At 33.2% G+C, this 15,857-nt stretch overlaps 3 protein-coding genes across 3 annotated transcripts; 2 read left to right on the top strand and 1 right to left on the bottom strand.

Annotated features, from left to right (window-relative positions):
- The first annotated feature begins 23 nt into the window (after positions 1–23).
- Positions 24–2,035, top strand: LOC129794191 (germinal-center associated nuclear protein). Its single transcript, XM_055834843.1, has 3 exons — positions 24–526; positions 591–764; positions 825–2,035. The coding sequence occupies exons 1-3, from the start codon at positions 396–398 to the stop codon at positions 1,627–1,629; spliced, it is 1,110 nt and encodes a 369-aa protein (XP_055690818.1). The 5' UTR covers positions 24–395; the 3' UTR covers positions 1,630–2,035.
- On the bottom strand, positions 1,720–11,157 carry LOC129794190 (carbonic anhydrase 7). Its single transcript, XM_055834842.1, has 6 exons — positions 10,871–11,157; positions 7,775–7,822; positions 6,375–6,539; positions 3,414–3,886; positions 2,320–2,760; positions 1,720–1,817 (listed from the first exon to the last, which is right to left on the bottom strand). Exons 1-5 carry the CDS (start codon positions 10,935–10,937, stop codon positions 2,350–2,352), a joined length of 1,164 nt encoding a protein of 387 aa, XP_055690817.1. The 5' UTR covers positions 10,938–11,157; the 3' UTR covers positions 1,720–1,817; positions 2,320–2,349.
- LOC129794192 (opsin, ultraviolet-sensitive) lies at positions 1,741–15,405 on the top strand. Its single transcript, XM_055834845.1, has 5 exons — positions 1,741–1,835; positions 13,356–13,541; positions 14,072–14,202; positions 14,316–14,622; positions 14,686–15,405. Exons 2-5 carry the CDS (start codon positions 13,372–13,374, stop codon positions 15,128–15,130), a joined length of 1,053 nt encoding a protein of 350 aa, XP_055690820.1. The 5' UTR covers positions 1,741–1,835; positions 13,356–13,371; the 3' UTR covers positions 15,131–15,405.
- The last annotated feature ends 452 nt before the right edge of the window (positions 15,406–15,857 follow it).

Raw genomic sequence — 15,857 nt, 5'->3', positions numbered from 1 at the left:
GAAAAAGAGAAAGAAAGTTTCGAAACTTTGTGACGTCTCGCTCCCACACTGTCAACTTTGCTGTGTGAGTGAGACAGAGAGTGTAATGAAACTTCGCGATGTCTCGCTCCCACACTGACAATTTTTCCGTGGGAGCGAGACGCATTGCTGCAAAATCCTCGTTTTCTCTCACTCACACTTTCTGTTTTTCACGATTTTCTCGCATTTTCCGCCGAGTTTTCCATCCGGGTGTCGTTTTTCGAGCGTAGGAGGCGACGTCGCGTCGTTTGGCATCAAAAACGCAGAAAATTCAAATTTTGCCGAAAAAAATTTTTTCCCAGAGTGTAAAAAGCCAAAAAATGAAATAGCAACAGTAGCAGTCCCTCTCGCTCGCACTTCGTCTATTGTATTAGCACATGTCGCATTTTGAATGGGGTTTTTGTCAGTTGCAATACAAGCTGATTCGGCAGTCGAACAAAATGGACAAAATGAATGTTTTTGTTGAAGGTGTTTGCGATCAAATGTGCCCGGAAAATGAGATAAAAGTGTAAGAACATGCAGAAAAAACCAAATACTCCTTGACATTAAAGCCCAGGGTATCTTTTTTGCAGGAGAACTCGAGAAAAACTCGTGCATTTCTTTGAGAAAAACCCCGAAAATCAGAGGGTTGAAACGGGGCGATTTGTCAAAGCATTCGCGAGATCAGCGGCAGGAAAAACGATTGAAGCTCATGATTTGAGGACACTGAGGGCACTCAGGGTGACTGTTAATTACCTCCTGACTGTGTTAGTACACTACCTAAGCGCCTGGAGTATTTATTTCTTACACAAATCCTCTTATTTCAGGATTATTGCAGACAAACGGAAACCCTTTCATTTCGTCTATGATTTCATTTTTGATCGCCTCCGGGCTGTGCGACAGGAGATTGTTATGCAAAATCTCAGTCCGGGTGATACCCTGACACTCATTGAACCAATAATATTCTTCCTCATCTACAGTCGGTATCGTCTCTGCGAGCAACCACTTGCAAATTTTGATCCAAAGATCTGCCGACAGCACACAACGGAGTGCATCCAAACAGCATTGGTGTGCTACGATCAAGGAGGAGGATCAGCTGAACTGGCAAATCGCTATCTATTTGAAGCTATATACCTCGTGACTAATCTTGGGAATGTAGATGCACTCATGCGAGGAATCTCCGTTGCACGCGGCATGAGAAGTGGAAGCAACAGGACTTTCGAGGATGCACTGAAAATGTCCCTTCTTTGCTGGCAAAAGAACTACTACCGTGTACTCGAAATGTGGAGTACACAGCCGACAATTTGTTGCCTCGCAGCTACGGAAAATGTTCCGGATATCCGTGAGAAATTCCTCACAACACTCGCAACAGCTTATCACAGCAAACACCTCACTGTTCCCCTGGAGTGGTTGGTGCGAATTCTCCGATATGGCGACAGGTGTCAACTGCAGCGAGATCTCCGGCGATTGAATGTAGAAATAATCAATGGGACTGATGCAAAATTCGATAAGGTGGCATTTGAGAAACGTGAGAAGAATTTGGTGCATTGCCGGGAAGCTATTGTTGAGGAAAAACTCACAACGCATCCATTCAGTTTGAACATCAAATTTAGCACCCATGCTCCATCGTAAATAAATCACCTGGTGGACTGACGTGATAGAGCAGAAGAAATATGAAGTACAAGAAAAATTGAAAGACGATGAGGCAGGAAAAAACGTACATTATACACATTATTTCTTTATTCAGTCTCACACAATGAAGAATATAGCATTGATTTTCAACGGCAATCTCAAGTACAGCAATACACCCAAGGAAAAGACTGCAAAATAATATTAAGGTAAATTTCTTTTTAATTATATTTTTAGAGAACAAAGTTTAATTAAACTTTTTCTCACTATGAATTAATTTAAAAGAGAGGAAATGCTTAATTTTTAATATGAATTGACTAGAAAATTAATTTTGTGTTATATTCCCTTTAAAAATCATTTAAAGGGATGGGGTTTTGAAATGAATTAATAAATTCTTTTTTGATTAAAATACCTTCAATGTTAATTTTCTTATTTTTTCATTAAATGAAAATTGAAATTTAAACTGCACAAATCATTTTAAGGTCTACTCCTCTAATGAATAATTTGAATTATATGAAAAAATTCAGATCATGGTCCACGAATGTACAAAACGCAAATTGATCAATTTCGTTACGTAAAAAAAACATTCTCCAGAGCAATGAATTTGTCCCAAAAATAAATCACACTTCCTCTCGTAAATTTGCTTAAATAATAATTCACGGTTACAAAAAAAAAGAAAGAAGAGCAACTTACAATTTCTACGGCACGATTCACACATTCAATTTACACACGCGCTGCGGCTGAGATGATGAGGACAGGGAGAGAAATGGCAAGTACGAGGTACGAATCAGTGCGAATTGTCCACGCAGAATTCTTTTTGAATATTCGTTTCAAGCCTTTCTTCATGTGTTGTGGCTTTTCGGACTTTTCTTCGAGCGTATTACTTGGCTCTGTTAGCACATCATCTGGAATGCTTTCCTCAACATTACTATCTTCTGGCTTTGTTGGTGCTTCATGTGGTGGAGGAGGAATTTCGGGTACAACATCATATGGGGGCCACTTTTTATTCAAACTATTCTCAATTATTTCGTCCGTATTGAAGAGTACCACACGATCACCAATTGGCTGTGTAGGGCGGAAATTGTGGGTCATCTTTGCCCCTTCGTGGTCCTCGAGAGCACGAAATTTCTCAATCTGCAACGTATATAGAAAAAAATAAATTTGTGAAATTTCTGTGCACAAAATGGGATAATAGTAAAAGTAAATAAGCGCCATTGAGTAGGGAATTGATTGAGATGTGCGCTAGATAACTGATAATGCATAAAGTAAATTTGCTAGAGTTGTAAAGAAGAAATTTTTGCAGATAAGTGATTGAATGATTAACAGGTTTTACAGGTATTTGTGCGTAGGTAGAAATATTTTTTTTCCCAACTACGTAAACACGATTAATCTCGAGGAATTTCGAGTGAGAAAAAAACTTGTGAAATAAAAATTGATTAATTTGACCAGACAAAAAAGTCATTCATTGTCTCCAAACTAAAAAAAAGCTCGTGCTTTTTGCAATATATTTTCATGTGTATAAGAAAAAAAAAACTATCATGAGAACGATCTCATAAATTAGTTTTTTTTCTATATGCATAAAAGACACTCTAGTAAACATTTGATAGTTTAACACGTAGAAAAAAGCGTTGCTGAATTTTTTTCTTGCCAATAAAATGGAATTAATATTCACGACTTGTGATTTATAGCGGAAAAAGGAAAGGAATGAAAAATCTTGAAAAGAAAAATTGGATTTTATCCAAAAGATTAGCTCTGATAAGGAAAAAAAAACATTGTTGGAAGCTCACCTGATTATGGGAGAGAGCTATGGGTTCCTTGAAATCAATCCAAACGACAACTTCACTGCACGGTGGGGTTGTGAGTGACCCATTGTACGTATAGTAGTGAGTAGTATCGTACCCAATGAGTTGCCTCAGAGTTGGGGGATCCACAAATGTTGCATTAGTGTGCGGTAGTCGTACCTGCTCGAGGAGATCGGTGAATTTTACAAAATTAGGATTATCATAGGGTGAAACTTCAAAGAAGAAAGCCAGCACAGCTAGCCCATCTTCGTGATCAAGAGCTGCTCGGGAATTTCGGTAGGCACTCTTGTAGAAGACAACATGGAGCTCCATGGCAAAGCTACGGCTATCAATGAGATCTTCACTGCCTACCGTATCATTGTCACCCCAATGGAAATGTAGTTGCATAAATTCATACGGACAATCCAGGGGACCACCCGAAATTGCAGGCTGTGGATCACTGTCCACCTCCAGCATTACTGCAACAAAAAACATGCGTGAAAAAAAGAGATGTTAATGCTTGAATGAAAAATGTAATCTGTCCATGATCTTGGCATTGTAAATTAACAGAAGAGAATCTTTTTTTCTGTCTTTTGCTCGCATCTGAATGCCCCTCCTCTGTGGCATTGCAAATTAACGCAATGTAAAAATATATAATTTGAATAACGTGACCATTTTGTTAAGTTTTTTACAACATAAGGGAACCTGGGGTAAAATGGTGAATTTTTGGAAGATAATTTTTCCTGAGTTCCATGAAGAAATTTGAGTTTTCCCATGAAGACTATCTTATAGGAAATTTTCCGGGCTACAACTTTGTCTCAAACGATTTCTCTCTATCTCAACGGGAAAATGCATTTTCAGGTTGTTTTTCAAACCCTTGCACTTTTACTATTTTGCCCCAACCCTGGGGTATAATGAATAATTGCGGTTTTTTGTTCCCTAATCTTAATTTAATGAAAGTGCAAAAATTTTATTTTTTTTTTCACATTCACCATTTTACCCCAGTTACCTCTTATCTTGAGGAAATTATTCCTTTTTTTTTCAATTAAATTGCATTCAAGGATATTCAAGATCAAGGATATTCGTCTATTTTTCCAAAAGAACTAAAAACAAAACTCAGTTTTACAAACAAAAAATTCTCTGTGAGAATAAGTGCAAATGTTGGTATGAATTAATTTAATTTAACATTAAAAAAAATCACGCTGCACTCCGTGAAAATTGTTCTTCTTTCTGGTATCTCTGACCAATTATCTCTGGTTTCTTGCGGGAAATGCACTGTGACCATTGAAGGTTTTTATTATTAGTTTTTTCTTCATCAATTTTATCGCATGAGAGACAATCTGGAGCCTCGACTCAATTACCATGCTAAATGTGGCTTTACATGAAAAATCAAATTGATTTTTTCTTCTCTTTCTCAATTGTTTGGCAATTTGTTGTTCACGAGCCCATCGCAATGTAATATTGATGTCAATTTTACTACCAGTATAGGCAAAACAGCTCAATGATTGTCTCTCCCACAATATTGGTAATTGGGTGCATTTATAGCGTAGAATAAGGCAATATCATTAGATGCAATTGAATATCATGCACAGCAGGGTCGAAAGATCAACTTCCAACTAAATTCGCAAATCCCACGCAAGCTCTACTTGGTGAAGAACTTCTGGGTACTAAAAAAGAAACAGTTTGATCTTGCCAAAAAAGGTGCCATCGCACAAAAGATCAAGATGATGGTTAAATGATCTTCACGTGATGAGGATCTTTTTTTTTATCCTCAAAATTAAAAGCCGCAATGATTTTTGGGCAATTTAATGCGATCAATCATTCTTAATTATTTGTTTGCTCCCTTCTTTGCAAAGAGAAAAAAGTTGTTGTGTGAATATAAAATCATAAAATCAACAGAGCTTTTGGACAAATCACATGATTTTCCTGTACTACCAAATTTGCATTCCAAAACCTTTTTTTTGCCCTCTTAGTCACACGATCATCAATTTTTTTTTGCTTGAACGGCGTTTTTATTGGACAACTCACCAATACTCATCTGCAGAGGATGACCACGGTTATTTGCAATTGATTCTTTTCATTTATTTTTTAAGTGTTTGCCAAAAATCATCTCTAAAGATTCCCGGGGAAGTCATCACGCACGCAATAAATTATGGTTTGCATGGGGGGATTTAATGAAACGGGTATTTCCATCAAAATCATGATATTACTTTATGCTATTCAAACAACTAAATTGGAGGGTATATAATAAAAATGTTTATGAATGTAAAAGGAAAACCCATTAGAATTAGTTTCTTTAAAGACTTTTAAATTCAAAGAAAATTGCGTTTTAATGTGGAATTTGCAATAATGAATGAACCATAATTCCCACTTTTTTCTTCTTCCTCCTTCCTTTTTTCTTAAAGAATTTCTTTTCATAACTTATGTGTACATAAAGCTCCTAGAAGCTTGTACAATGCAGCATTGCAATGTCATAAAGAATATAAAATCTTATTTATTTCTTAAATATCTCTCTGTGTAAATACATGTAGGAATGACTTTGTGAGTGATTATTTAACAAGCCAGATGTTAAGAAAAAAATCATGTTAATTGACAATCAAATTTACAAAAATTTGCGCTCATTATAATATAATACGGACAATGTAAATTATAGTGAGGAAATTGGAAAAGTGCTGAAATTATCACGTATATTGTATGGAAACACGGAAAAAAAATGCGATGGAAATATTTATTTCCTCCGCCAGAACAATACGGAAACTTTTATTATATGTCTGATCTAAAGGGTCAAATTGCTGTTAATTTAAAACCATATTTTCTCATCATCGCTAGTTTATAATATGTATGTATATACAAACATTATAACAACTTATGCGGCTTATGGAGCCACAATTTTTTGCACTTTCCCAACAAGTTGAAATCTTTTTCACGTGTAATGTGCGAGGAGAACATTAAAGAACTCATATTTACCTGTGTGCCCATTGTTTGAGAGTTTGGTATTAGCCGGTTGCTCATCGAAGCCAATAAACTCAAGTGGTGGCAAGTTGACCGGTACTACGTCCAAGGAGTCAATGTTAATGGGACTCTGGTGCTTCCCATAACACGTGTTGTACTGCTCACCCCAATGGCTTGGCCCTGAAGATAAATTCAAATATAACTCAATAGAATTATACTCGTTTTTTCTCTCTCTTATTTTAATTGTATTTTATAATGCTTCTTGGGGAAATTAAGTATCTTAGAAGTAAATGCACTCATTAATGACTAATTTTTATTGTTTTTCTTTTAAAGAAAATCTCAAAAAAAGTTTATTAAACTTTGAAAGAAACTTTAGACTTAAAACAGGTTCAAAAGAAACTCTAATAAAAGAAATTTTTCTAGTCGAGAAATTTTGAAAAATTAATAAAAACGTTAGAAATGTAAAACGTCAAAAGAGAAAACTAGGAGTTAAAAAGAAATGTTTAATATCAAACGTTAAAAATAAAAAATAAAAAAAGTATCGAAGGTTAAAAAAAATTCAAATTTTAAAAATGAAAATTAAATGTTAAATGTAAAACACGTAAGAGAATTGTTAAACGTTAGAATTGCACTAACAAATTATCTGATTTTGTTTCAATGTTCATGAATTTAGACTCTAATATTTCTGATTAATTATCTTTTTTTTTCTCAAAGACTTTTACTGTCTACTTCACTGGGGAGTTAATTTATTGTTAATCCTTTTGTCTTTTCACAAATACAAAGTATTCAGGAAAATCTTTAAGAAATATTGTATTTATGAGAAGAAATTTAAGATTATGGTGAAAATCCATACCTCCATATTAGAATCTTGTTTGATACTCTAGAAAGAACCTTCTTTGGTTCACACTCCTACACATATAACTTTGTTATTTTGCGAAATTTGAACTTTCCAATTGGTAAAGGATAAAATGACAACATATTCTCCGGTATAAGTTTAATTTCTCAAATATTAGATATCATGAGATATCAGACAGATAGATTCATCAAGGTATATGGTATTCATCATTCAATTATAAAATTACGAGAATTATGTTGGTAATTTTCATTTTTAATTAAATTTCAATTGATCAGACATTGTAGGTTGTATTTGTAGGTATATGATTATGGATTATACATTGTAAACATATGATTAATTCATTGATAAAAGGATTACTAGTCTGACTCTGTACACGCATTACCTAATTACATATAGATACTATACATATACATAAAATAGATTTTAAACATGAGAAGGTTTTTTTTAACAAATTCTTTTCTATCATTTTGCAATTGATAATTTATCCTATTAAATTTTCAACGGAACAAGATTATTAGATAAATGTTAAAATGTGCAAAAATTGTCACTTTATAATTACCTTTATCGCCATCATATCCAAAGTCTTGACAATGGATTCTTTCAGCAACTGTTGGGAAAAGAAATGATAATTTGTATGTTTTACTACCGATGTATTATTGTTATTAATTCCTACACACGCTATCGATCCTGTATGATGAATTAACATGTTATAGCCGCGGGTGTCTATCATATGTATTTTGACACGTGCTAAATATTTAATTCTTGACATGTTTTCCTAAATTAGAATGGGGTTCACACAGAGAAATCCCTTTTTTTCTTTTTCTTGGATACTTCCAATAATGAGTTGGGGGTGGTGCGTAAATCAACAAATTATCAAAATATAGTTTCAATAAATCGAGACAACAAGTGGTAAACTCTGTGTAGTCAATTCATGGTTATCAATGTCAAGCAAGAAATATTTGAAAGGAAGATATTGAAGCGATAAAACTAATTCATTTCCTTCTTTTATAAAGAGGTTTTGGAAAAATTGTAGGTAGGTAGTTTGGTGGGAACTCCTACTGTTTATTTATCATTATTCATTTGTGTGGTGGAAAAAGCACAAAATGAACAATTTTCCTTCTATCCACATCTACCAGTTATGTCGCAAATAATTTACAATGATTAGATGGGAGGGAAAATGACCCAATTTATAGGTATCACTCATTGCATTATTTTTTTATTGATCCTGGCTACGTGTGCATTGGGTCAGGAGACTTTCTCAGGGTTTAACCCACTCGCTGGGGCTCATGTTTAATGCATGAAAAAAATCAGTCGTGACAATTTCAAGTTCAAGGGTGCAATGAAAGTGTCTACCAAAGTGGATAACTGCATTTTACTTGACTACCATGTTGAGGAAAGTATTTTGTAAAAAATAAGGAATAACATGCATTTATTACGCTGTGGTAATTTAATTGTACAATTGCGGACATGCAAATATATTATTTAGAGATAGACATGACATGTTTTTACAGAACAAAGGCTCAATTTTTAATTTTTAATTGAATTTTCGTGTTAAACGTGATGAACAAAAATTTAAATCGTTAAAAAAACTATTTTTGCTTTCAATGCATCTGTTGCTGACTTCCTAAAAAATCAGGCTCGATTAATTTAAATGCGGGAAAACAGCAGAAAGTTCTTTTATGTTTTAATCTTATTTGTTTAATTTTTACCAATTTTGAGCTCATTTTCTTCAGAATTGAAATTAACCTTTTTTTCAACTTTTCTTTAAATTTACGCAGAAGGTTTCAAAGGAAACATTTTGACTAGAAATGTACAAAGAATAAAATCATGCGACCACGAAAGAGTTAAACTTTTAACTCTTGACCATATTTATCGCTGCAATTAGTAAAATTTCAAATAAGTAATAATAATTGCAAATAAATGAAATATTTTCATTTTGTGGTTTTGGCTGTTGTTATGTTGACAAATAAGCGGCAAAAAATTAGCAATAAGAATTTATTCTTTTTCTCCACTTTACCATTGAGTAATTTCATGTAATTTATTTTTATCTACCTATATAAAATTTATTGCTCAACCATTTTCTGGAATTTTTTTTTTAAATATTGACTTTAATGTCGTGCAAACGGTACAAACCTACATAATTTTTTTTTTGCATTTCCTTTAAGCGACCTGTAAACTTTTATTGTCACGTAAGGAGCAGAGAAAAATGGGAAAAAGAGATGTTACAAATTTAATCAGAAAGGCATTTTCCAGCCACGAATATATATCGTCTTCAATTTAATTAATTAAAACTCACAATTGTAGTGTAAAATGGAAAATTGCTTATACGTGGAGACGGGTGGAGGTAAAAGTGTCGCATGAAATATTAAATTGTTTCCACAATGTGAAAAGTCAATGATGGGTGGAATTTTCTAAGAATATAACATCCATATGCACCAATATTTGCCAAGCTAATTTACAATTTTCACCTGGATTTAAAGAAAAAATAACTTTTCTTTTTAGAATAATGTGTTTTTTCTTCCACTATTTTTAGAATAATATTCCTCACGAATTGTGCTAAAATTTTTCAAGTAGACGGTAATGAGTTTTGTCCACAATTCTGTATGAAAATCTACCTAAAAAAATGTTTCAATGGATTGCCCCTAATTTTCAGGATTAGCTGTGAGAGAAACCCAAAAAAACATGGAATTTGTTGGATGACTAAGAAATGTGTAGAGTATGATTATGTTCCGCATGTTTATTTATGCTACGTAAAGTTGGCAAAATCATAATCTATTTGGGTTTTTTGTGACTGTGTCATCAATGTTGCGGTTACCTTTGCAACAATGATCACCAAATTCCAGCAACATTTTTATTTAATTAAAAAATAATTCATTGAAGTATTTATTTACAAAAAAAAATATTGTGGTAAAAATAATTATGTTACAAAGCAACAAAAGGAAAATAATTAGCAGAATAATATAAAACAGTGGAATGAGATGATAAATTCATCAAAAATTATGATTTCGATAATAAGAAATTATTAAAAACAAAAAATTGGAAAATATTTTCTGATCTTTTGATTTTTTTCAATCTTTAGAAATGTTTTATTTTACTCAATAAAATTTTTCATTTATCAAAGAAAATTAACAAAAATTTGTAAAAATCAAGATAAAATATTTATTTAAAAAATTATTCGTATTCTAATGGCAAATTTTCATGAATTTGAAATAAAATTTCAATTCTTAAAATTTTTGTATTGATTTAACATAAAACTATTTAAATATGAAAAGATAAAATTAATCCTTACAAAAAGTATTATTTTCTATTCATTTAGCGGTAAGAAGAAAAATCTATCTAAGTAGATATATTTTTTTCTTTAAATTCTATTAAGAATTTTTTAGTAAATAAGAGAAATTTGGAGAAATTTGAGGTGTTTTGAAAATTATTTTGCTTCAATTGAAATAAAGCCGCGAGGAATCTACATGCACCTTCCATATAAACGGGATTTAATTATTCAGTCGTGGGTTTCCTTCGCAGAATAAGTAAAAGGAAATTGGATGCAAAACTTAATATCATCTTTCCTTACATGTTTTGCTACAAAATGCTAACTAAAACATTTTAGGTGTATAGTATAGAAATTCACACTTGAAAGGACTTTTTTTTTACAACTTACTCGTTAAAAATATAAAAAATTTAAGAAAAATTCGATGAATTGAAGCACTTTCACAGAAATTCTTCATTTTCACAAGAATTAAACTAAAGGAATGGATTTATTTGTAAAATATGGAATGTTGTTGGTTGTTGCATTGACACTGGCACACAAAAAACTTCTGCAGGATTTTTTGTTTATAGCTTCACAAGAGCGACTTCTTCATGTACTTTTATGTTGAAACAGGAGGGGAAATAAAGAGAAGCACCCAATGTGGCGTTCATCCGCCTCGATGAGAACTTAAACTGAGGAGTTTGAAGCATCTGTCCAGTGCTTTTATATGAGAACGTCCACCAATGTCGCGTGCCCAGATCACCAACGACTTCCACGTTCAATTTATTTGCCATATACAGAGAATATTATGCAGTACACAGGGGGGTTTACGAGAAATCCCGCGCGCACGCCGGCTTTTCTCGCACGGGTTATGCGAGTCTTTGAATCTACATTTTATTTTGTTATCAGTGCATTGATTATGGATTTGCGCTATTATTTGCAATTTATGCCACATTCTGGTGAGTTATTAAAAGTAACATCATAATACAAATTGCTCTCATTCTCACAGAAATTGTTGTTGTGATTGGTGAAAATTGGTCTTGATGTGCCCGCGGTGCCCGCATTAAAAATTCACCCTACTTAATTGCCCTTAATAAGGGTGAATTATCACAATGTGCATAAAATGTGATTGTTTATCTTAATTATGCACCCAGAGGCTGGAAAAAAATCATTGGATTTTTGAAGGAATTTTGAATTTTATCTAAATTCCTCAACAATGTTATTTTTTATGATCGGCACATTAATTAATTTGTGTTTTAAATACAGAAGAAGGGGGCCAGTATCGTGTTTATTTAGCATGTTTTTGATTTGGATATTTTATATAGATTTATCTTTGATAAATCTTTGGAAAACTTGGTCATTATCGCTTCGTTGACGCAGAAATCATCAAAAGAACATTCTTGTTTCACTTCAATAAATACGAGAAAACCTGTTGGGTCAATTTTTGGGGAAAATGAACTTCCTTGTATTTTCATTACGTAACAATTATGTACACTGGTGGCTCATTAAAACGTCTGGGTTTCTTTTTCTGGGAAAATATCTATTTTTATCTAGACTTTTCATAAGAAACTCTTATGTTAAATTTACATATTAAAGAAAATTTACCATAATTCCCGTATTAAGCATTTATTAAAACAGAAATTATTTCAGCAGCATAATTTAATGTTTAATACGAACCACCAGTGTTCAAGTATTTATTTTGTGGTGGTAAACAAAATAAGGCTTCAATCGCTTCAATAAACTCTCCATTCAATTTTTAATAAATAGCCCTCATTTTTTAACGAAAAACAATGAGTGGCTAATTAAAAGCTATATTGGCATTATATTATGTACAAATATTTTCAATTTATTTACCATATAAAATATGTTTCTATGGTAAGAAAATTCTTGTTTAATTGAAAGTGAACTCTCACTTTCCTCCGGAGATTCGACTCAAAGAGAAAAATTGAGAAAAGCATTTTCTCCGTGATTGATGTTTGTTGCAAAGTGAAAGCTTCACAGCTCAGTCACATTTTGTCCTTCATCCTGAAGGGATGTGTTCATAATACTTACGGTGTGGTACTTTACTTTCATCTCCTGCCTCTTTCCAAGAATTTCGTAGGAAGGAAATTTGAAGGAAAATAGCTTCATCATAACACAAAGTTTATAAGCAACGAAAATAAATCCAAAAAAATGTTTGATATAAAAAGTATATATAGTTAATAAATAAAAGGAGTGTGTTTGTGCGGTTTATGCTAAATCCATGCTAGAATTCTTTAAAAATTTCTCATTTTAAGGGTATAGTGAATGTTAAAAAGCTTCTGAAGAATCTAGGAAAAACTTGAGAACGTGAAAAGCCCAATTTTGTGATAAATTTCCTCTCAAAGGTTTATTATTTATTCACATTTTGATTAGGGAGCTTTTTGTAATATAACACCAATTTCACCCTCAAAGGTTGATAAGGAAACATCACAAGAGGAAATGATTCTCAGCATTTTCAGCGGGGAAGTTTTACGTTGAAGCATCTTTGAGAAAAGAATTAAGCAAATGGAAGCATTAAAGTCATTCTTTATCTTTGCAACTGATAATGCACAAGAGAATTCAACGGCAATTAGGAGAATTTTGTGGAGGTTAGAAGGATATTAAGTTAATTAATTTGATGATTTTTACAGACAAAAAAATCTTCTATCAGATTTTTATCAAAAGGATTCATCAGACTTGATGGCAAAAATTAATTTCTTAAGAAAGCTGGAAAATTTTCTTTCATTTTCCAATCTGATATTAAATGAAAAGTAATAATCCAGCTGAATATGTAGCTATAAGCTTGATGGTTGAATTTATACAACATTTATGTAAACATGAAGCATTATTACATAATATTTTTAATTGAAATTATTCACGAAACACTTACTTAAAGAAACTTCAGTGCTGCAATGGACTTCCGTGGTGAAATTGATAGTGACTTCCTCAATACCATCAGCATTTTCTGGCTCAGGGCACATCCACCGACTGCCAAAGAACATTTCACAATGGGATTGGCCTATATTTTTATGATGGTTCTCGGTGTTACTGGAAATTCCTTAGTGATTTACATGTTCTCTCGGTAAGCTATATTATGCATTCTCCTCATCATTTTCCCCGGCATGCGGCATTTTATGTATATGGAAAAAGAAATCTCTTAATGGCTCAAACGGCATTTTTAAAATATAAGATACACATTTATGCATTTTATGTATATCCTTTTAAAGCAATATCCGTCCTCCACAGGAAGAAAGTATCCTTTTGATTTCCTTCCCAGAACTTGTCAAGCAAATAAGTAAATATTTGTCCAAAGAATTATATATTATACTTTTTATATTACAATTCTCCCTCGTTTTCTCTTCCTATATATATTTTCTGTCTCTTCCGTATGGTCTCTTATCTGTGTTAACGCAATGCGCTATGATGTTGCTGTCCCTTTGTTTCTTTATTGAGCATAGCTCCTTTAAAATATTTTAGTTGTTTGCTCTGGGAAAGTTTAACGTGTGCTCATCAATAGATGAGATTTATAGATTTTTATGAAACTTTCTGTGCTCTCAAGTCCCGGAAAAGCTGTGTGATGAAAATTTTCTCTTGGTTTGATATTTCTTCAAGATGTCGCACACTGAGAACTCCTGCAAATGCTTTGGTAATTAATCTGGCGGTCAGTGATTTAGGGATGATGATGAAAATTCCAGTGGTGATTTACAATAGTTTCCATCATGGGCCAGCACTTGGATCACTCGGTATGTGTTGTCGCATCATATGCTCCTGCAAAGAACTTTTTAATCGAGTGGTTTATATTCAAACAAGTTTATTTAGGATTTAATTTATTTTACTCGTAATCTCGTTAATGTAGCTTGCCGCTTTTATGGATTCATCGGTGGTTTAACGGGTACGGTGTCCATTGCAACATTAACAGCAATTGCCATTGAACGCTACCACGTGATTGTCTATCCTCTGAATGGTCAGAGATCTTCTAGCCATTTACGTCAAGTCGTAGCTTTTGTGTGGCTCTATTCATTCTTTTTCTCCGGAATACCCTTCCTCGATATCGGCCTAGGACGATACGTTCCCGAAGGATATTTAACCTGCTGCACCTTCGACTACATGTCCGCATCAGTAGAAGCTACAATATTCCTCATGATCTACTTCATCTGTGCATGGTAAGTTTAATCCCATTGAGCTACTACACTGCTCTGTACCACATATTCTATCTTTTCCCACAGGTGTCTTCCTTTCTTAACCATTGCATTCTGCTACATGCAAATCATGAGAGCTGTTGCCTTCACAAATCGCCTCCAGTGCACAAAGGTTCGCAATAAAACCGAACTGAAGCTATCAGCTGTGGTATTTGGGATTATTGCACTGTGGTTCCTTGCTTGGACCCCATATGCTGTGGTGGCACTCATGGGAATCTCAAAATATCGCTCCTACATCACGCCCTTTGCATCCATGATGCCGGCATTTTTTTGCAAGAGTGCTGCATGCCTCAATCCCTATGTGTACGCACTAACGCACACGAAATTTCGCAAAGAAATCCACAAGATGCTACAGAGTTGTGGTAGAAAGAAAGATCTTCAGTATGTTGTGTCATTTTCACGTATTGCAACCAAGCATGTTGTGAAGGAACTCACAATTTCCGAAGGAAGCAAAGGAGAAAAATCTCCCTAAAAATAATTGAATAAGTGACATTAAGTGTTTGTCTTCAAAATGGAGATTTATTCTCCGGTGGATTTTTAACAATCTCGTGGTGTTGTGTAATCTATGTGCAGATTTAGTGTATTATAATGTGCATATGATTCGTTTAGTGTTTTATATTGTAGAACAAAAAGGATGTACAAAAAGGAGAAATTAAATTTCATCATCATGGATAAAGCGCGGTGATGAAAAGTAAGAAAATTTATTATAATAACCACTTACAGCATAATTAATACCTACACAAAATGGTTAGGGAAAAACAGGTCCTAAATTATATGTCATAACAAATTAACTAGGAATTTCATTACATAGATTCTCTCATTGCAACATCCGGTACAATATTAATTTCCTCTCTCTCATTCTGTTCTGCAATGCTTTAGGGCATCCTGTTCAGAATTTTAAAGTTTTCTTAAGTTTATCTGATAATTCTTAATTGAGAGAAGTTTTGTAGTTCTTTTTTATTACAAAGGAAAACTTTGAAAATTAATATTAGACGACGGTTTAACTTAAATACCTAGATATACCATTTTTTGCCAAGTCTGAATTTAAAGCCGTTTTAAAAATAAATTCTCAATCAATATTTTGGGATGGAGTTTATTTGTTTCTGTATGGAAAAAAACCCTCATTCAAGAAAATAATTACATAAGTGGACGCGTAATTTTCTAAAGAATAAAAAATGAATGAGAAATTTTCAAAGAGA

This window comes from Lutzomyia longipalpis, chromosome 3, assembly GCF_024334085.1.
Source record: "Lutzomyia longipalpis isolate SR_M1_2022 chromosome 3, ASM2433408v1".
In the NCBI taxonomy this organism is placed as follows: domain Eukaryota; kingdom Metazoa; phylum Arthropoda; class Insecta; order Diptera; family Psychodidae; genus Lutzomyia; species Lutzomyia longipalpis.
The sequence above is the reverse complement of the archived record's forward strand: the minus strand, read 5'-3'. Positions and strand labels throughout refer to the sequence as shown.

What these genes read in the sequence shown, in the direction of transcription:
- LOC129794191 (XM_055834843.1), top strand. Translation starts at nt 396, where the DNA reads ATGTCGCATTTTGAATGGGGTTTTTGTCAGTTGCAATACAAGCTGATT. An exon ending in CCGGAAAATGAGATAAAAGT is followed by an intron (nt 527 to 590) that starts GTAAGAACATGC and finishes TCTTTTTTGCAG; the next exon opens with GAGAACTCGAGAAAAACTCG. An exon ending in GTTAATTACCTCCTGACTGT is followed by an intron (nt 765 to 824) that starts GTTAGTACACTA and finishes CTCTTATTTCAG; the next exon opens with GATTATTGCAGACAAACGGA.
- LOC129794190 (XM_055834842.1), bottom strand. Translation starts at nt 10,937, where the DNA reads ATGAAGAATTTCTGTGAAAGTGCTTCAATTCATCGAATTTTTCTTAAA. An exon ending in ATTTTTTATATTTTTAACGA is followed by an intron (nt 7,823 to 10,870) that starts GTAAGTTGTAAA and finishes TTTTCCCAACAG; the next exon opens with TTGCTGAAAGAATCCATTGT. An exon ending in TGGATATGATGGCGATAAAG is followed by an intron (nt 6,540 to 7,774) that starts GTAATTATAAAG and finishes ATTTATCTTCAG; the next exon opens with GGCCAAGCCATTGGGGTGAG.
- LOC129794192 (XM_055834845.1), top strand. Translation starts at nt 13,372, where the DNA reads ATGGACTTCCGTGGTGAAATTGATAGTGACTTCCTCAATACCATCAGC. An exon ending in GTGATTTACATGTTCTCTCG is followed by an intron (nt 13,542 to 14,071) that starts GTAAGCTATATT and finishes TATTTCTTCAAG; the next exon opens with ATGTCGCACACTGAGAACTC. An exon ending in GCCAGCACTTGGATCACTCG is followed by an intron (nt 14,203 to 14,315) that starts GTATGTGTTGTC and finishes TCGTTAATGTAG; the next exon opens with CTTGCCGCTTTTATGGATTC.